General features: G+C 39.5%; 2 protein-coding genes across 3 annotated transcripts; one reads left to right on the top strand and one right to left on the bottom strand.

The window, feature by feature from the left end:
* Positions 1 to 302: 302 nt before the first annotated feature.
* pkp1b (plakophilin 1b) lies at positions 303 to 12,099 on the top strand. The gene is made up of 13 exons (XM_034205800.1): positions 303 to 572; positions 1,566 to 1,660; positions 4,310 to 4,719; positions 4,838 to 4,967; positions 5,552 to 5,759; positions 6,315 to 6,483; positions 8,340 to 8,457; positions 8,978 to 9,154; positions 9,864 to 10,034; positions 10,207 to 10,360; positions 10,633 to 10,819; positions 10,993 to 11,077; positions 11,408 to 12,099. Exons 1-13 carry the CDS (start codon positions 350 to 352, stop codon positions 11,480 to 11,482), a joined length of 2,202 nt encoding a protein of 733 aa, XP_034061691.1. The 5' UTR covers positions 303 to 349; the 3' UTR covers positions 11,483 to 12,099.
* A 474-nt stretch (positions 12,100 to 12,573) lies between these two features.
* LOC117539585 (troponin T, cardiac muscle isoforms-like) lies at positions 12,574 to 20,419 on the bottom strand. Of its 2 annotated transcripts, XM_034205801.1 has the most exons (14): positions 20,389 to 20,419; positions 20,222 to 20,266; positions 20,105 to 20,112; positions 17,827 to 17,850; positions 17,685 to 17,706; positions 17,538 to 17,601; positions 17,313 to 17,429; positions 17,102 to 17,179; positions 16,343 to 16,444; positions 16,153 to 16,262; positions 15,985 to 16,075; positions 15,131 to 15,171; positions 14,761 to 14,787; positions 12,574 to 12,981 (listed from the first exon to the last, which is right to left on the bottom strand). In XM_034205801.1, exons 2-14 carry the CDS (start codon positions 20,248 to 20,250, stop codon positions 12,942 to 12,944), a joined length of 753 nt encoding a protein of 250 aa, XP_034061692.1. In that variant the 5' UTR covers positions 20,251 to 20,266; positions 20,389 to 20,419; the 3' UTR covers positions 12,574 to 12,941. The 2 variants fall into 2 exon arrangements, with proteins under 2 accessions (XP_034061692.1, XP_034061693.1); XM_034205802.1 differs by lacking the exon at positions 14,761 to 14,787.
* Positions 20,420 to 21,081: the final 662 nt, after the last annotated feature.

Genomic DNA, 21,081 nt, shown 5'->3' with positions numbered 1-21,081 from the left:
AAATGTACTTGGTTACTTCGCACCTCTGGTTGTTAGAGTAGTAACATATTTTGAACATATACATTTAAAATGTATCATACCCAGCATAAAACGTGGGGGGGGGGGAAGTTAAGTATATAAACACCTTCAATTGTACTTGAGTGATGAGTTCCTTTCATTGCTTCCAATAACTGTTAGCCTGTGGGGAATAGTGTAGTCAGCTGCACATAATGGCGTGGTATTTGTCAGGACAGGCAGCAGAGAGCGGTGTATTGTTGCTGGATGGGCGCGGTCTGGTGTTCAGGGCAGGGCAAGGTGCACTTTACCTCCGGCAGCCCAGACACTCTGCGGCGGACTGGCTTCCCTCTGGATGTTGTTTAGCCCGACCGGACAGTTAAAAAAAATGGCGACTCTGGACCACCTTAAATCGGTTATTTCCATCGGGAATGTGGACCACACGTCGCTGGCTCTGCCGTCCAGTAACCAGTGCCGGTCCGGGCAGCAGCGGGTCCGGGAGCAGGTGGAGACCCTCCGGAGGAGCAAGACCCGGCTTTCCAGCAGCAGGAGCGCTTCCACTTCTCTATCTCCGACATGTAAGAGAGCAGCCAACACACCTGGGCCGATAACAACTCAGTACACAAGGAGAGAATATAGTCTGCCATTAAAAACATAATTTAGACTTTCATGTTAGGAGATAGACATGTAATTATTCACATAAGAGGTCATTACCTTCCCAGGAAGTGTTCTTCTGTTCTAATTATAAAGGGAAAATAGAGACAAAGTTCTTAGTTGAACTGGATTTGATGATAGGCCTAAGTTGTTTTCAGGGTAAAGTCCTTTTAAGGAACTGCTACATTTGAAAAAAACAATATGCAGAAAATATCATTGATAAGAATTACATTATTTGGGGGTTATTTGTTTGGAGTGCAAATGTTGCGTTCATGGTTTGGATTGTTTGTCTTTTTTGTCAGCACCACAGAATAACTATCGATTTGAATATCATGAAACTTGGTGGAACCCTTTAAATTATGGAGCCAATCAAAACCAAGGGGCGCATACTCAACTGGAGAATACAGAAGTTTATAATTAACAACTCCTATTTGGTTTGTGGTCACATTTTTCTAACCGAGACGAAGGATTAAATATGACTAAAACTTTTGCTACGGCCCTGGCCTGTTTCGTTTGTTGTTCACCCGCCTGACTTACCGAAATAAATACTTTAGGCAAGGCAAGTTTATTTATATAGCACTTTTCAACACAAGGAAATTCAAAGTGCTTTACAAAAAATGAAAGACATTAAGAAAAGGGCATTTAAAATCAGTCATTAAAAAGAAAAGCTAATACAACTTTAACACTTTTTGGTTTCCTGCTCTCTAAATTATTGGTGCTTCCAGGTTTTCATGCTTCTGACCTTGAATTCCTCTTTTAATACCACATGGACACTATTATTTTCATACACAAACCTAAGATCACACTTGCCGAGTAGGTAACATATGTTTCCCTTGTCTTTAAACAAAGGTAATAAATGGATGACATTAATCTCAGGTATATGACCCCAGATGATAACGTTCTACTTTTCTCCTCAGCTCCTACCATTGACTCCGTGTTCATAGAGGCTCCAAAGTTAAACTCCAGCGCATCTAATGGAGGGTTCATCTTTCCAAATGGCTATTCTAAAACTGTAAGTTATACAGCTTATCTATATTGTTGTCACACGATTGATTGGCAACAGTACCTGATGTGGTTGTATTATCATCACATTGTTGTCATTGAGGGAATGATGTGAGTCTGATGCAGGACTGTAGCTACCAATGAGGGTCGTTGTACGGAGTATTCTACCTATACAAGTGAAGTTACACTTGGTGTTTTGTAAGGCTGATAAAGATCTTATTTATAACCTAATAACTTTGAATCAGCACATTTTATTAACAGTGTAGAAGTATATAATTAATCAATCTATCTGCTATATATTTTCCTAATTAATGGATAAATAGTTTTGTCCTGTGTCAGAAAAGTTGTTAATTTCCCCAATATAGTGTTCTTGTGACTCAGATGGCTTCTTCAAATTGCTTGTTTAACCAAACAAAACCAAAATATATTTAATTTACTATCCTATATGACATAGAAAAAGTCGCAAATCCTAACATTCTAAATACTGGAATGAGTTTGGAAAAGGCCGATTGTCGAACCTCAGATTGAGGAGGAACAATGCGGATTCCGTCCTGGTCGTAGAACGACGGATCAGCTTTTTACTCTCGCAAGGATCCTGGAGGGGGCCTGGGAGTACGCTTATCCGGTCTACATGTGTTTTGTAGACTTGGAGAAGGCGTATGACCGAGTTCCCAGGGAGTTACTGTGGGAGGTGCTGCGGGAGTATGGGGTGAGGGGGTCTCTACTCAGGGCCATCCAATCTCTGTACTCCCAAAGCGAGAGCTGTGTCCGGGTCCTCGGCAGTAAGTCGGACACATTTCCGGTGAGGGTTGGCCTCCGCCAGGGCTGCGCTTTGTCACCAATCCTGTTTATAATATACATGGATCGGATTTCGAGGCGTAGTCGTGGGGGAGGGGGTCTGCAGTTCGGTGGACTAAGGATTGCACCACTGCTTTTTGCAGATGATGTGGTTCTCAATTCAATTCAATTCAAAACCTTTATTTATACAGATAAAACCCATTGAGATCATAGACCTCTTTTACAATGGTGACCTGCTTCAATTAGTTCCAAACATTAATACAAACATGACAGAAAACAAAGGACATTATATGATACTACAGTTTGTATACTAGTAGCATTTACAGACACCAATATTTTCTGATTGTATTGTTCTAATGGCTTCATCGGTCTGCGACCTTCAGCACTCACTGGATCGGTTCGCAACCGAGTGTGAAGCGGCTGGGATGAGGATCAGCACCTCCAAATCTGAGGCCATGGTTCTCAGCAGGAAACCGATGGACTGTCCACTTCAAGTAGGGAATGAGTCCTTACCCCAAGTGAAGGAGTTCAAGTATTTCGGGGTCTTGTTCTCGAGTGAGGGAACAATGGAGCGTGAGATGGGCCGCAGAATCGGAGCAGTGGGAGCGGTACTGCAGTCGCTTTACCGCACCGTTGTGACGAAAAGGGAGCTGAGCCAGAAGGCAAAGCTCTCTGTCTACCGGGCCATTTTCGTTCCTACCCTCACCTATGGTCATGAAGGATGGGTCATGACCGAAAGAACGAGATCGCGGATACAAGCTGCCGAGATGGGTTTTCTCCGCAGGGTGGCTGGTGTCTCCCTTAGGGATAAGGTGAGAAGTTCGGTCATCAGGGAGGGACTCGGAGTTGAGCCGCTCCTCCTTCGCGTCGAAAGGAGCCAGTTGAGGTGGTTCGGGCACCTAGTTAGGATGCCACCTGGGCGCCTCCCTAGGGAGGTGTTCCAGGCACGTCCAGCTGGGAAGAGACCAAGGGGTAGACCTAGGACCAGGTGGAGGGATTATATCTCTTCGCTGGCCTGGGAGCGCCTTGGGATCCCCCAGTCAGAGCTGGTTGATGTCGCCAGGGAAAATAAAGTTTGGGGCTCTCTGCTGGAACTGCTACCCCCGCGACCCGACCACGGATAAGCGGGAGAAGATGGATGGATGGATGGAGTTTGGAAAAGGCCCATTATAAACGACAAAATAGTGGCAGATTAATTGTTTTCTAAAGTCCAACACATTGTCTCAATTAGTTGACGTAGTTGAAAATTGGAAACGTAAAATCATTTCAGATTTAAAATAATAATAATTTAGTGAGTTGCATAAGGGAGTTTTTACTAAAGACATCAATATTAAACAAATTCTGACCTGTAAATCAATGTAAAAGGATATATTTCGCCACTATTTTGTTCAACACAAGAAACGCAATTATCTTAATTTGTGGCCTAATAAGAATGGATTTGTTATCAGCAGTTTTTTTAAAGAATCTTCCCCAAAAACCTGTTTCCAAATCCTTCTAGACTATCTGTCTTCTCACACAAAAACATGCTCACCAGCCTCTCCCATGCCAGCCGATCTTGAAAACAACCTGCAGGGCTGCCATGTCACCAAAAAGTTGTTTCACAATTAAATGTTCTATTGGGGAGGCGTGTGGCGCAGTGGATAGAGCGTTGGTGTTCGGATCAAGGGAGCACAGGTTCAAACCCCACTGCAGTCAGCATGTCGTTATGTCCCTGAGACACTTCACCCCAAGTTGCTCCTGTGGGGATTGCCCACAGTATTGAGTATGTAAGTCGCTTTGGATAAAAGCGTCTAACAAGTAACATGTAATGTATTGCCAGCTCAATGTCAGTCACAAACAAATGTAATCTTTGGTTCTGCAGCACAGCCGAGAACCAAACTTCAGCCTGTATTCAGTCAACAACATACAGGGAGCCAGTGTGAAGAGGACTGCAGGCTCTACCTATCAACATGTGAGGTCTTTCGCCGGCATCAGCTCCACTGCGCTGGGTCAAGCCAACACCAGCCACAGTGAGCCTGGAATGGCCTGGAATCGCTCCGTGCCAAAACGCTCTGCTCCTCCGCAGGGATTTCCTTCCAGCAGGGCAATCTACAGGGAAGAGAGAAGCAGCGCTCACTTTGTAAAGACCCCCACCTCCCCTCTGCAGTTTCAGCCCGTGTTCACCATGAATGGCACCGGTCAGACCAAATCAAGCAACCAGTTCCTGGGCAGCAAAGTTGAGGTGACCAAAACAGCTACTGACGGTCCTGCAGAGACCAAAGGAAATACAGGGTGAGTGAGATTAATAACTTCCACATTTTAGACTTAATCACATGTTTCAGTAAACACATTATACTGGCATGCTCTGTCTATTGAAATAACATTTAAATTGTATTTTAATATCTTTTAGGTCAGATACTGCTAACATCACTATGAAGGAGGCTGTGGAGTATCTCTCCAGTGTGGAGGAAACATATCAGCACTGTGGCGCTTCCTACATACAGCACAATACTTTCATTAACGAGAAGGCTAAAGATGAGGTGTGTGACTTGTTCTCTTCATATCATGTTGACTGACATTTATTTAAATATGATACATTTATTTTAGAGTCGATGTCGAAATCTTGATTGACAAAGGTGGAGTTAATATGTCATGCCAAAATGAAATCCCGTCATTGCGTACTCACCCCATGTCAGTCTCCAGTGAAGATTTTGTAGTAACTCAATACAGCACTGGCTTGTCATTTGGTAACAGTGAGGGCTGTGGGATAAAATGTGTGATTTCCTGTGAGTCCCTCGTGCAAGGATCTGTAGTTTGATTCCAGCACAGAAATGACTTCAGCACTAACAATTCAAATATTTCAAACAGGAAGTTATAGGACGAAAAAAAAATGAAATGGCTGTCCTCGGAAAAACATGGTTGAATTCAATACAAATCTTATGGATCCTTTTTATTAATTTTTCCTGTAGTGTGTTATAGGTTTGTGTGCATGTAAATGGCCTGCAAAGGCTGATATAATAGTGTTCACATCAGAGGCAGTTTCTCTCCCACAAATTATAATCCCTTTTATTTAATTGTGGCGAATTACCACTCTTTGGACAACAAAATCCCCTTTGCATCACAGGTGTTGAAGTTCAATGGAATCCATCCTCTGGTGGATCTGCTGCGCAGCCAGAGCTCACCGGTCAATGAGACGTCCTCTGCTGCCCTCCGTAACCTGTCCTTCAAAAGCATCAGCAACAAGGAGGAGATACATCGCTCAGGAGGCATCACGAAGGCTGTGGCTCTGCTCAGAGAGACAGACTCTGTGGAGACACAGACACAGCTAACAGGTATACGTTTACTCTGAAACCTATAGACCCACATACAGGTACATACACACCTATCCATGCAAACAAGTCAAACATAGACACCTTTGTTGTGTATAACAACATAGACCTGTGTTAGATCCTGCTGTCATTCACTAAAGCTCTTCTTAAGTGCTGTCTTTCTAAGTGTTGAAGGGTCATTGACATCGCTAATGTTTTAGTAACACTGATGTAGATGGAAATGTGTTAAATGGTTGAAGTTACAATAGACCGGTTTTAATCTCTTTGGCGATAAGCAGTAATTATTTTTGGATCTTTGCATCGGTGGCTGACTCACCATCGGGTTACCACCATCGTGTGTGTTCAAGATTACCTTAAACTACGGTTGCATTCAAGCGGCGCCAAGACAAGTTTCAGGCACAAGTTTCAACAGCTTTTACTGTTGTTAAAACGTTTGATAGGATAGTAAAGTGTTCACACACATTGAACCTACATAATCAACATGCTGATGATTTATATCTTCAACAGGCAGTACATGAATATTTGATTGAACTGAACTGGTTTTCTTTTTCTGTCTAGGTCTCCTGTGGAATTTGTCGTCTGTCGACAGCCTGAAGCCAGACCTGCTGAAGAGTGCTCTGCCTGTGCTAATGGAGCAAGTGATCCTGCCCTACACTAAAGGTCCCGACAGGAACAGCAGCAGCAGCCGAGACCCAGAGGTCTTCTTTAACGCCACTGCGTGTCTAAGGTGAGAACAACACTCCAACTGAGCACCTGATAACATGCCAGGGTTTTTGCTATGGCTCTTAGAAATATTGTGTTTGTACCTATGTGTAGCCCAGCTCAGGATCAAAGAATATGATATCACGTTATATTTCATTAAGCTGAAAAGTCAACCTAAGCAACCTATAATTAGTGCATTAAACTATTAGCATACAAATAGCAATTATATTGGCTCCAAATAAGGCAAGGCAAGGCAAGTTTATTTATATAGCACCTTTCAACACAATTCAAAGTGCTTTACAAAAAATGAAAGACATTAAGAAAATGGCATTTAAAATCAGTCATTAAAAAGCAAAGATAATAAAATAAACATTAAAAGAAAAAATACATGAATAAAAGTTACAGTGCAGTCTAAGATATGAATAGTTCAATTAAAAGCAGCGGCAAAAAGAAAAGTCTTCAGCCTGGATTTAAAAGTAGTCAGAGTTGCAGCGGACCTGCAGGTTTCTGGGAGTTTGTTCCAGATATTTGGAGCATAATAACTTAATAAATAAGCCAAACATTTTCAATGCTACATACATAAATGGTTTTTCCCCCCTCTGTTTTATTGGCCATATCGACAAAAAGGCTGTCCTTGTATGGGGATCCAGGATAGCAAACAGGACGGTTTTTAGTAAACATATTATTTGGTATTTTTTACATTGAATCTACAGTTATTCAGTTTAAAAAAGAGGTGTACGAGAAAGATTTGTGAGTAGTACAAAACTGGGTAGAAGTCATCAAGAGTTATCACGCTTGAGAGTGGATGTGAATCTGCTACACATGCTGTAACACAGACAGATACTGTAAACTAATAGCAGTGTATTTATGCTTTTACTACTCACGCTCATGATCTGCTGGTGTTTTTACAATGGGCGGGGTGGGGTGGGGTTCAAGTCCATGTCAGAGATGTTCTCTGGAAAAAGGCAAATAACTACTGTATCATGTAAATCCTTTTATATTCCCTTACTATCATTTAGTAGTACAAATAACATTTTGACCAGATCCAACACAATAAAAGTTTACTATTAAGTTACCTTTGAGAGAAAGATGTGTATTATTGTATACTTTAGTAGTTCAAATGTAATTATCATATACTCAGTTGCCAGGTTAGACTTAGCTCAAAGGTATGAAGTTAAATAGCCTTCGTTTTAATAGGTTTTTGCTAAACGGTTTAAGAGAGATCTTTATTGAGCTTTAATGTTATTTTAGTGGCTGTTGTCCATTAATATAACTTGTTTTCTGGCGGTTCATAACGTGAGATTCGTTTACTAGCATGTCTGCACCAGTAACTATCTGTTGGAATAGATGAAACTGTGAATGTAAATCACATGACCATCAATCAAACCACAGTAACATGTGTTTTTAGTGTTCTTATCTGATGCATCAGAAAGCAGCGTCTGTGTTGTAAAACATTGACTGACTTCCCGTGTCATTCAGTGAGAGCTTAGAGTGTTTCACTTTCTTGACTGACACGATTACTACTGTTTACTTTTAAGGCAAGTTGACATTAATATCAGACAATTCAATCGCTTTAATAAACCTTTGCTGCAGGGCGTTTCCATTACTGTCTCAATCTGAACAATACAAAATAAAACTATATTTGCATAGTGCTCTTTTCAAATAAATCAAAAGTACTCCTCTAAACGAACAATTTCAGAATAATGTATATTTTATTACTGTGTTTATCACTTATGTTAAAGGAGGATTTGTTTTTTTCCCTTGTTTACTGTACTGCTTAGAAGGTTGTGAATTCCACAAAGGGATCAAAAAAGTTTATATTAACCTGTTATTATCCTGAATAATTTTTTAACGTCATTAATATATATCTTTTTCAAACAGAAACCTAAGCAGTACAAAGCAAAGCAACAGACAGGCCATGAGGAAATGTCGAGGTCTGGTCGACTCTCTGGTCAGTTATGTAAAAGAGTGCGTCGATGCAGGAAACCCAGACGATAAGGTGAGAAGGGGATACATTAATGTCTATTTATATATTGCGTGTTATGTTAAACCTGCACGTTTCCTGCTTTACTCACATGTCACACCTTCCTATGGAACTAACAAAAACAACATTGTTACTACAGCAAGAAGCTGCGGTTTGAGTCATACTGTGCTCACTGCCGGGATATCTGTGTACTTTAGTATGAGGCCTTTACACAGCCATGTATACAAACTGTAAATATAGGCAGGCTAGTCATTGCTCTGGCCTTTCAATCAACTGTTTCCATCGAAACAGATGGATATTCTCACTTTTCACTGTTCTAGGAAGAGTAAAATATGTTTACCATTTTCAGTCACAAACAAATGTTATATAATTTATTTATGTGCTACAGCTTTCTATTTGAATTGTAATAGATTCTACAGGAAAAGGACAACGTAACAGCAACAATGCTCAATATGTTAGCTCATATTGAGCATTGTTGAGTTTGAGCACAACTATTTCTGTGTCTGAGTCTAAGTGTGAACTAATGTTGTAACAGTCGGTGGAAAACTGTGTGTGCATCCTGCACAACCTGACCTTCCAGCTGGAGGCCGAGGCTCCCGCTCTGTTCAGCAGGATCACAGCGTTAGCCAAGACTGTCTGCAGGACCTCCAGCGAGGGCGACACCGGGCCCATCGGCTGCTTCAGTCCGCAGAAAGAATCCTCAGAGCACGAGGTGAGGGCGAGGAAGGTGCACAACAGAGAGAAACAGACATGCCGCGTCAGACCAGGGCCAAATGAATGCTTTTATAATGACAGAAATACTTGACACCTCCTTCACTGTCTGTCACTAATCCTTGTTCTTTAAGAGTAATATAATGATGCCAATTACATGCTATTTAATCAGAGCATTTTGTGCTCTTATTTTATAAACTTATAGGTGTTTTCCCTTTCCTGTAGTGTTTTATACAAGTTTACTGTGCATGTAAATGGTCCTCAAAGGCTAGAATCCCAAAGTTCCCTCCAGAGGGAGTTTCTCCGTTAAGCCGTAGACCAATCACAACAGAGCCGGCCAGCTAACCAATCAGAGCAGACTGGGCTCTGGTTTCAGACAGAGGGTGAAAAGAGGTGCTCCAGTACAGGCACTATGAGAAAAATAAAAACCTTTTTGAACATTAACGCATGGAGTCACAGTAGAGGAACAAAATACAAATATGAACCTGAATATGAGCATAATAGGGCACGTTAATGTTTAAACATTTTTTTAGAATATTGCATGTTTGCATCTAGCACCATGGCAAACTATTTTTAAACATTTAGATTCATACTTTGTTTTGTAGTATCCTTTATTTCAAAAAGTCCTACAGGCAAATTCTGCATTTTTTTTAAAAGTAGTGCTGTAGCCGTTACATGTTGATAATGATATGTCCTCTTTTCCTGTCCAGCGCCACTTTGACTACCCGGTCGTTGAGGATCCACAGCCTAATGGCGCTGGTTTTCTGATCCACTCCAGCACTCTGCAGAATTACCTGTCTTTGTTAGCCACTAGTCAGCGAGAAGAAACACAGGAAGCCTGCTGCGGAGCCCTGCAGAACCTCACAACAAACGACGGCATTGTAAGAGAAACATGTTCTGCTCTTGCACAATGACCAAGATAAAAGAAAATACATTTGATTTAAATCTGTCCCGTTGTAGTTTAGGGAGACTATTTTTTAAAAACTTGTTGGTCAACATGATTTATGCATATTTTGATAAATGCTTGCACTGAACCTGATTCTATATTCACAGGTCTCTGGTGTAATGAGCCAGAACATTGTGCAGAAACTGAAAGGCCTGCACGTTATTAGTCCCCTTATAAAATCACCCAAAGTCAACATACAGAGGAACACAGTGGCCTTGGTAGGAAACCTGACCAAGAACCCAAACCTGCACATTGCCATAGGTAAGACGCATCTGCAAGACACAACTTGTAGTTTGTTGCTTTAAATCGGTTCCAGGTACTTTCTCTTCTTTTGAAAAGAAACAAAAAAAGACGCGTCAACTGTAATATGATCCATTTAACAATGTGTGTTCAGAATCTGTAACACCTTTTTGCTTCGTTATGTTTGAGTCATCCCGTTGAAATGCATGATCTTAAACAATATTTTTTGCGGTTTTACAAGTGTTAGCTTGCGTTTAACAGCCTCTTGTTTTGTGTTTTTCTTCTTACTGAAGTTCATAAAGCCCTCCCAGAGCTGCTGGGCATCCTCAGCGCAGGCACCAAGGAAGGAAATGAGTCCGATGACACACTGTCCATGGCCTGTCAGACCTCCAACTGCCTGCTTATGAATAAGCCTGAGATGGGAAAGCACCTGGTAAACAGCACCCTGATAAGTTCCCTCAACGATCTCAGCAAAAACACGTAGGTTGCATGTGAGCAAACAGAGAATGTGCCTGCATATGTCTTAAGACTAAGAGATACAATTAATCAGATATGGGGAATACCTATGACTCACCAAGGATTACATTTTGCATGCTTGTACAACTTCCACAAATCCGAACCGATCTTAAACAACTAATTCTACTTCTTTTTAGACATTTACCCAAATCCAGCAAATCCGCCTCCGTGCTTCTCTACAACCTGTGGTCAGACAAGGATTTACAAGGCTTCCTGAAAAAGGTGAGTGACGATTAACCCTGAGTGCCAAGACCTGTCAAGGTTAGGGTGTGTCCTATCAGATAACTACACCTCAAATGTCCACACCTCGCTCAGGTATCTGTGAGAAACAGAAGGAGAAAAGTTGGATTAGGCAGCGTTAAAAAATGCACTGTGAATGTGAACAAGACGCTAAAGAGACACAGTGGAGGAGTACAACAGGACGTTGGCATGGTGCATTATAACACACAGGGCCATGAACACAGTGCAGTTTGTTTGATGTGCCACTCTATGTATGGTCAGTGTGGTTTCTGAGGTGGTGTACTGATTTATCTCTCACTATTTGTCCTGCAGCAAGGGATGAGTAAGTCCTCATTTGTGAATGACATCACCGCGGCGGCACACAAGTCGGTTCAAGTCGTCGAATGACACGAAAGCTTAATATCCCGGAAAGTGATTAAAGTCACCTCAACGCAGAGGCTGAGCAGCATCCTTCCTCAATTCACATGTCACACAATACATGTGTCTATTAAATGTTTCCATCAACATACAGTAGCTCTGACAATGCTGCAGTTACTTTTTCTTTGTGGGGAAAAAAGGTGGAGGTTAAGATGTTAATTTTGTGTCTGGATTCTGCCACAATGTGCTTGCTTTATTAGATAATAGCATACAGGTTTAGATGTTGTGTTTGCATAGAGGTTGCTGTTTTTAAATCATGATATAACATTGTGTAAAAGTCATTTTGATTATGTAAAATCAACATGGAGAACATTTCTCTGTAGTTGGAGTTCATCGTTTTTAAAGAAACAGTGGCACTGTTTTAGGCAGTGATGTGTGTTTACATTTTGTAATGGCAGGTTTTGTCTGTGGTTAACCACTCTTCTTTTTATATGTGTGTGATCCTTAAACATTTGTATTGTCATAAATCATGTAATTAATAAAGCTAGCAGACATATACTCTTCAAGCTGTTAATGTTTGATATTATCTGGGATTGTGAGGTAATTATCAGCCAGTCACTCGTGCAGAAATAAATGTGTTATTACTGTAAACCTCACTGTCACGCCCCTTTGGGTTTTTGGCTGCTTCTTTCTCAGAAGATCAATAACACGTCTTTCAATCTATGTTTACTCCACCCTTAAACTGTAATTTACTTTCTGTGGTTTAGAACAAGGTCTTAGAGACAGACACTGCAGCTGTTGCTTGCACTTGTTGACTTTAACTTTGGTCCTCCACATTTGAGCATGTAATCCACCCAATAGTCAGGGAGAGTTTCTGCAGTCATGCTTAAATGTATGAGGTATCAAAGTGATTACATTTTTCACTGAAAGATTTATGTGGTTGTTAGAGGACCGGTATTACTGTGGGCAAACATCAAGGCTGCCTGGATTCAAAGAAGGCAATTTGGCCTTTTAATGAAGGTGTGGTTAACTATAATTACCATGAAGGTGATGCTCATCTTGAAATTCCCACAAGTGAAGGAAACAAAGCCTTAAAAATAAAGAAGACACTGTTTCTCTTATTTAAAATAAAGACGTTTTTTTTATTTATTCCAACCACAAAATTGATCACACAAGAACTTATTACTCAATCTTACATTAAGTCTTAGAACTAGGAGTACATTGTAAATGATGTTCGATTGTCATACTTTCATTTCAGAAATCACATACCTCCTGTCAAATCCCACTTTAATAAACACAAGCCGTAACACATCAGTCTAATCATAACCTCTACATTCCTGCGGATGTACTCAGCACACTGATTCACAGATTTGTGTTTGTTGTTTTGTTCTTGCATTTAGAAAGTATTTAGAAAAAAACACATTATGGGGTTGACTTTATTGTCATTAAATGTCAGGTCTGGCAGTTTCCTTCCTGTTGTCGTCACATGTTATTTCCTCAGGCCCCGCTTGCTTCTGATGCTCTTTGAACTGAGAAGTAAAGGAAAGTCAGCAGAGATTGTCGGCACCAAACCTACTCAACCTGTAATACATACGCATCCATGTTTGATCATTTCCATGGGAAATGCATTTGTGTGTTGTGTTGTACTCATTTAGTGTGAGCTTAGTGTCATATACTTTCCTCGATCTTTTAATTCCACAAACTTTAGAAGTTTTATTTTCCTCTGTTGCGTTCATTATTTTGCGGATTTTTTTTTATCCCAGAACGGAATTGGATTTGAAGCAATGTAATGCTATGTTCAGAATCGGGCCATTACATGTTTTCTTGCACTGCATGCAACATGCATCACAGCTGCAGATGTTTCAATCTCATCAGGTCATTTTGAAGTCTGGTCCCAATACAGTTCATCTCTATACAGCTGTGGAACATCATTTATTATTTTTTTTTAATTTTATTAGAAAGCAATATCTTCATATTACACTCTGCATGAGTTGTGAGTTCAATTAAAGAGTGGTCTTCCTTTCTCTGATGACCCTTTGAATTTCTTCTGGATTATTTTAGCAGCACAGATTATACTCAATTTCAGTAGAAAATCTGTAAAGATTTGAGAAAAAAACTAAATAGATTTTTCTTTTACTTTCATGCCCAAATAATCCCATTGCGACTCCATCTGGGGTCCCGACACATAGTTTGGGAACCGCTGCAGTGTAGAAAGCTGCTGCTGGCCTCAGACACTGAGAGCCTGGCATAGCTGACTGCTGTTGTAACGGGATTTGCTACCAAATAGTTGACGTCTATCTTTATCTGCTGTTGCTAGGTACCTGATCCCTGGAGCTTCCCCATGGAAATAGGCGTTTACACATTTCAGATGAAACTGTGATAAAGTATGTGTGTTATGGTTTGGTGGTATACAGTTTTTGAAACTGATTAATGAGTGTTTTACCTGAACATAGAAACATCAAGGCTCTATTTCAAGGGTTTACGTTAAATTATTATTAACAGCAGTATTAGTTTGCAATGCAGACATCATATACTGCGCAATAAACACTTAAGCGTGTTAAAGTTTTGTTTCAGGAGGATAGCTTGATAGTATTGAGATGTCTGCAGGGCCCCGTCACTGCTTTATTGTGAGCGACATTAACTCAGGCCTGTCACGTAGCAGTTATAAGATCTCTCAGCTGTTTCAACCCTGTCTCTCCTTGGAGACTTTGTACACGTGTGCTGTTCAGATAACCCAGCTTGCCCTTTGTTAAAAAAAACCTCTCATGTGCTCTTCCTTTTTTTGTTCCCCCCGTCCTGTTTGGCTACTCCGGAAACTTTAGTCCTGCTGTCAAGCGGATGACACAAACAGCTGCAACTGATGCCGCTTCAAACAAAAAGAGATCAGAAGCGGAGGGGAAGTGGAAATATGAGGAGATGGAAACTTGAAGAGGTCACGAGGTGGACGTTTACATCAGTGCTGAGCCGTAGCAGAGAATTATGAATTGTTACTTATTTAAATGTAACATTCAGCCATTTTGAATCCACCGTGTTAGTATTTAGTGTTTTTCCTCTCTTGATGAAAACTGTTTCTGTTTTGAAGATAAACATTAGATATCAGATGACTATGTTAGGTAAAGAGGCAGTGGTGGAAGATGTACTAACATATTTGAGCGAAAGTGACGTCAAAGTTAATAAATACTACTCATTATTTGGGAGGGCCCATTTCAGAATAATTATTATATTATTGTTATTATAGATGCATGAATGTATACCACTAATATTACAGCTTGCATGTTAGGGTTAGGGTTTACTTGTATATTACTTACTGCTTGGTAGCTTTCGGATCCCCTCCACTGGGGATCAATAAAGTCTTATTGATATACATGAATAAAATTAATGTGTCCATTATATGTGTATTATAATTATAATAATAATAATAATAATAATCTAAATCTGTAAAGTAACTGGTCACTAATGTTAGGGAAATACATTTAGCAGAGTAAATGTTAAATATCTGTAGTAAAGTTGCAGGAAATGAAATCCTCTATGTAAAATGACCTCAAAATTGAAGTTATTTCAGTTAATTTGTTGTACAACAAGGACAAATGCATTTGTGATACAGCATCAGCCTACTTCTTCCTTTCATGCGAAAGCACTGAATAACATCTTTGAAGGGCACAGTGCTGTGGGACTTACACTTTCTGATGATCACTGACTCGGTTTCTCAGCACGGTGACCTGTAGAAAATGGGTTTTTTTTAAGTTAATTGAAATCTGGATAAGCCAATATGCCACAACTGAATCTGACTTATTGAAATGTGTTTTAAAATTGTAATATTACACCATAGAAATGTCTCTGAAAGGAGACAACATGTAATGTCAGCATTTTCTGAACTGTTGAAATCACCAAACTACAGATTCTAGCCATACTAAATAAATGTTTGCAATTCCAACTTCATTTTTAACGTTAATTTCCTTTTACTTGCTGGCAGTCTGAAGAGTGAAGAAAAAGCCTTAACAATCTCCTACAATAGTTTATATCAAGAACAAATGACACTGGGAACAAAGTATGGGCGTCGGTAGGTTAGCTACAGCTAGCCTTAGCTGAAGCTAAACTCAACAACTTTTATTAAACGTTACCTGTTTTTAATTGTGAAATAATTAACAACTACTCTTAACAAAGTAGCAGCCTCTTTAGTAAAAATGTATTGCACTAGTTCATTAGTTTAATGTAGAGAAGAGCTAATATTACAAGTAATATAATAAATGATGTGGCTAACTAGCTAGCCCCTACTGTATGTTACTTTCTTTTCACTGTTTCTTTAGGCTTCCTGCTTCCTGTCATGTATAAGATATTTATCTGTCATTCTTCTTCCTCTTTTACTTCTTTTTTTAGTTACACAAGGGATGTTTGACTGACTTAGCAGAGAAACAGGTAGTCAGATGCAGTATTGTGCATTGTTTTTTATATTGGCCTGCATCCCAGAAACAAAAGACAGGTTAGTGATGATGAGCACATGTAAACACGAAAGTTCCTGTAAGGTTACTTACCTCATACTTCTGCTTAGCCTGCGTATACTGCAGGTCAAACTTCTCTGACTCCAGCTGGTGCAACCATTCAAAGAGTTCCTTGGCTTTTTCCCTGCATCAAGGAAATGATTTTAAGCATTTCACACGATAGATATTCAGAGTTTATGTCAAGTTTTTTTTGTTTTTTACCTGAGTTTCTCCTCTTTCATGTGATCAATATTTAACTCTTTGCGCCGTTCATTTAGGATCTTCTTCTTCTTCTCTCTTTCTGTTGGTTTTTTACCCCCAGGCTGTGTTTGCTAATCAGGAGGAGGACACATGGGGATGTCAACATGGACAGTAGGTTTGTGACTTTTTAAAAGATAATATATGTCTTCACCTTGTATCCAGTGAAACTCAAGTTGGACAGAATCATCTTCTTCCTTGCATCATCGTCTGCTTTCTTCTTTGCCTCCCCGTCTTCTTTTCTCGCTTTCTCTACCTGGTGGAAAACATTATGGCACCTTTAATGAAATGATTCATAGTATTTTGATTAATGACATTCTCGTAACATTGCCAGAACTTGGTTTATTGAAAATAAGTGTAAGGTGGGATTGAGAATGCCAGTCTCTTCAAAGTTTTAAAGAATCTAATTGAAAGAAAAATTGAAATAAAATTAGTAATACTTAGTTTTTTAATGATTTTTAATGTTACTCGAGTTTTTATTCAATTTTTACCGAAAATGGAATATGGAATAAAATGTTTGTGCTCCTCTTGCATTACGAGAGGAAAGTCAAATGTGGCCTTAAATCAAAGAAATGCTGCAACATAGACTTACTGAAAAGATGCAGAATCCCACGTGTTGGACAATACACAGTGTTACACAATGTTCATTATTCCAAACGACTTCAATTTGCATTCAAAATGTTTAGTTGCTATAACATGTACACAATTACTTGATAAGGCTCAATATTTTCAATCTTTGATTTTTGAATTAATCCAAAACATTCTAAATTAGAATTAGATTACATTTTTGGAATACAAAGGATTTTGTTACCTATTACAAAATGATGTTACTTTTATCAGTACAGTACAATTCAAAGTATTCTGCCCCAACCCAGTTATGCTCTGTTAATGTTATCTTTATTTTTATACTTACAGCTTGTTTGTTCTGCCGTTCTTTTTCTAGCTCAGCTCTGATCTTCATCTGATCTGCTCTCTCTGACCTGCGTGTCTCCTGAAGTGGGAAAATAAATACATTTAAAGACAAAAACAAAATCATATAAACACAAAATGTGACAAAAAACACTTTATTATGGAATTGGGTGGTTAAATGTGTGATATGTTGCAGTAGAAGAGAGAGATCATACAATGCGATCTGTGAGGTTGTTAAACTCCTCTTCCTCCTTCTTGCGCTTCTCAAAGTGAACGTCGATCAGAGTGTGGAGCTCAGTCATGTCCTTCTCCATTCTTTTTCGATGAATGTCCTGGAATTATAGCAATAAGTCAAAATGGGAGCCTTTCCAAAAAAATCTGCCCTTCTAATTAAACAACAGCTTGCAGGTGTAACTTTAATCAATTCTGAAATAACTCACATCAAAGTCCACTTTTTCTCCATCTGGGATTTTTGGAGGTGCCAAACCAGCCACAAAACCAGGCCTGATGAAAAGGATGGAAAATGAAAAATCTTTTCAACCGTGTTTCAATTGAAGTTATATGAAAATATTTAAACAGTGCCTTACTTTAACCTGCGCTTTGTCTCATCTGTGTATCCATCAAAAAGAAAAAAGGCAATTCACAATCTTTAGTTCAGGAGGCACGAGAAAAACTTGCAAGCGTAACAAACCCATAGTGCACATTTTTTCCAAAATAAGCTTTCCATACCTGCATCATTTTCCTCCGAGGTCTCTGTTGAAAGATGAGAGGGTCAGTGCAATGTCAACATGATTTCACGCTGACAGGTAGAGAATTACAGCACAGGTGATCCTCAAACAGATTTCAAAACAGTTGTCAAAATGTGTTTCAGTGGTTACCCAATATCTTATATTTATTACATTTTCAGTTTTACTTCGATATGAAAATACATTTTATTCCCTGTTAGCCCTTGAGGTTTAGCAGTAAACAATTTATTCTAGTAAAAGTGTAATTATTCTCAGGTCTCTGATTTAAAGGAAGCAGCTGTCAATAATGATGGAGTTGGAATGACCTCATTGACCTCATTTTAGAAGTCAACTAAAGTGATGTATCAGACAATCTCCTGACAGTGCAGGTGTGTTTAGCAGGCAGCTTTTGATTATCATCACAGGTAACTCCTGTGTACCTGCCCAACACAACATGCATTTAAAGTGTGCCAGAGCAATACATTACCTAAGACACAAAGAATGGCACTACGTCTATATCTGAATGATTACGGATTTAATTTAGGTCTAAAAATAGCCTTAACAAATCACACTCGAAATGGGCATTTTAACAATAGCTGCATTATGTAATAGCGATTATGCTGTTATCAAATTATATTGACAACATCACTGTGCAGTTAAAACTTCAAATGTCTGGGTAATTTAGAGAGTGAAGTGCACATTTTAAAATAAATAAATAATTAATATTGAATTATCTGCAAAATGTTATTGCATGAAGCGGAAAACAAGGCTGTTTTTCTAAGCTGCCAACAATGTGTTAGGAATAACGTCAGATCTATTTACAGCATGCAAACAGATATTAGCATACTAAGCAATACTACCTTCTATCTCCTCCTCCTTCACCTCCTCCTCTACCTCCTCTACCTCCTCCTCCTCTACCTCCTCTACCTCCTCCACCTCTTCTAACTCTTCTTCCTCCTCCACCACCTCCTCCTCCTCCTCTTCTGTGCAAAGCAAGCATGTAGAGTTAGCAAGCAAACAATGTGAACATCTCATACAGCATTTAGATCAATCATTATTTATTTGTGTATTTTTGACGGTGCCTCTGAAACCTAGACACTGATTTAGTCACAAAACATACAGCATTTTTTTTATATTCTTGATTTTAATCCTATTGTATTCTAGAATCTGACATTTCTTTTAGCCAATCATTGGAGGTTTTAACTTTCCCTTTCCTATGCAGTTATTGGCAATGGAGGGAATTTTCAATATATTATATAACTTTTCTTTTTAATGAAACTGTGTAGACACATTAGAAAAAAAGCTGTCAATGTTTGCCTCACTGGAGTCAGAATGTAATTCCCACCAATTTGTCTGTGGTTGCTTTAAGCTTTTGCGCGTTTGACAAGCATTTAAAGGCAGGAAGCATTTCTCTCCTCACTGGGCCTCTGTGGGAAAGAGTGACCCCAGGCCTTCAGTCAGAGTCCCTGTATGCACAGAGGGTAACTCAACCTCTATTCACTGCAAAGAAGGTAATCCAACCTGCATTCAGAGGACCTCTAACAGGCACACAAATGAGAGTGGGTATTGTGCTTGTGCCGCTGTCTTCCCCAAGGTCTTCTATTGAGAACATAAGCTGACCTACATTGCTCCCCAACAGAGACTTCTACTCCACACAGAGCGGGACAGGTGCCGCTTAGCTGAGGGGACAGCCGAGCTGCACAGGGGCCCACATGGACAGCCTCACAAAGGACAGAAATAGAGGTACAACCCTCCATTTGAATAGAAAGGACAGATCCACTGGGATCTATATCCAAGGTGAGCTGTCTCCAGCCTCTGGTAGAGAGGAGGGACTGAGAGGACAAAGGTCAATCTGAGCTCACAGCAGCTGCTTCTACAGTGGCACCAACACGCCAAAAATACAGTATGCTGTATGGTGAAGCCAGAAGCTTAGCAGAAGCAGTGTGTTAAGCAACTTTAAATGCAAGATTTGATTGTGTAAAGCAGGTAATAATAAAGTAGCAGAACGAAAACAACCAGCCTCTAAAGGTTTTACATTCAAGCAAATGTTGTTTTCATAGATATTGTTTGCATTAAAGAACAAAAATATCCTCAACCCGAGCAAGGTCAACTATTTCACAAGTATAGGCACAAACAAAATGAATTTCTGACATGTAAACATGCAGCATCATCATAATATTCATGCATTTTTGTTTTTAAGTGAAGCAACTGTGAGAATGTGCATCCTATTAACTTCAATTACAAACTGTTAAGACGCATCTTGAACTGACAAGCTGACTTACCTTGTTCCCTGAAAGAAGAAAAAACAAAACCAGAAATTGTTACGATTGATTTCATCTCTGCTGGCATCACTTTGTTACCATCACTCTCTTTTATGCAAAAAATATCTATTTACTCACTCGTACTGGGCTTCTTCTGTGTCAGACATGTTTAGGATGCAGCACCTGTACAAGTAAGCCCAATGCAAAGGTGATTGGTACTGTACCAACAACAATAATAATTCCAAATTCAACCCAGATGTGTCAAATGCAGGTTGGAAACACATAAGAAGAGCACACAGACTTACCCAGATAGTGCGATGCGCGCTTCAAACTGGACTCAATGGGAAATTGTATACTGTGCCCTTCTCTGTGGGCCATAAGCTTTTAAACCCAGTAGTGGATCACATGGCAGTAAGCATCCCATGTCCACAAAGGGTGGGCACATACCTGCAAACAGATGGCACATGGCATTAACTAGAATGGGAAAACACACATTCTCCATGGACTTGCATTGTCTATTTTTACACGCAAAACTATAGACTCCAGAGCGCAGGATTATTGCTCATAAAAGGTTTCAGAGTGGAAGGCTGGATGTAATCTTTGTAAACCTCCTCTTGTGTGCAGGCAAATACACAAGACGACAGCTTTACTTTGTATGATTCTGCAGATAAATTGCAGGTTTATCTCACAATAGCATCTTCAACTGACAATTAATCAACAGAAAATACATTATAAGAGTATACTGAGTTATTTGTGAAGACAAAATACTGAATGTGTGGTTCCTGCCACACACGAAGCACATGATTTATTGGTTTATTCAATGCAGAAAGTAGTCCATATTAGCAGGAAACTCTTTAGTGGACATTTTGATGGGTAATTATTGTGTTTTATTGTGTCAAACATTATTAAATTTGATTAAATCGATTAAATGATTAATCGGTTCACTATGTTCATGGTTCCTGTTGTTATTTAGTTTAAAGAGCAATTATATTATTTTC

Source organism: Gymnodraco acuticeps, unplaced genomic scaffold, assembly GCF_902827175.1.
Source record: "Gymnodraco acuticeps unplaced genomic scaffold, fGymAcu1.1, whole genome shotgun sequence".
In the NCBI taxonomy this organism is placed as follows: Eukaryota; Metazoa; Chordata; class Actinopteri; order Perciformes; family Bathydraconidae; genus Gymnodraco; species Gymnodraco acuticeps.
The sequence above is the reverse complement of the archived record's forward strand: the minus strand, read 5'-3'. Positions and strand labels throughout refer to the sequence as shown.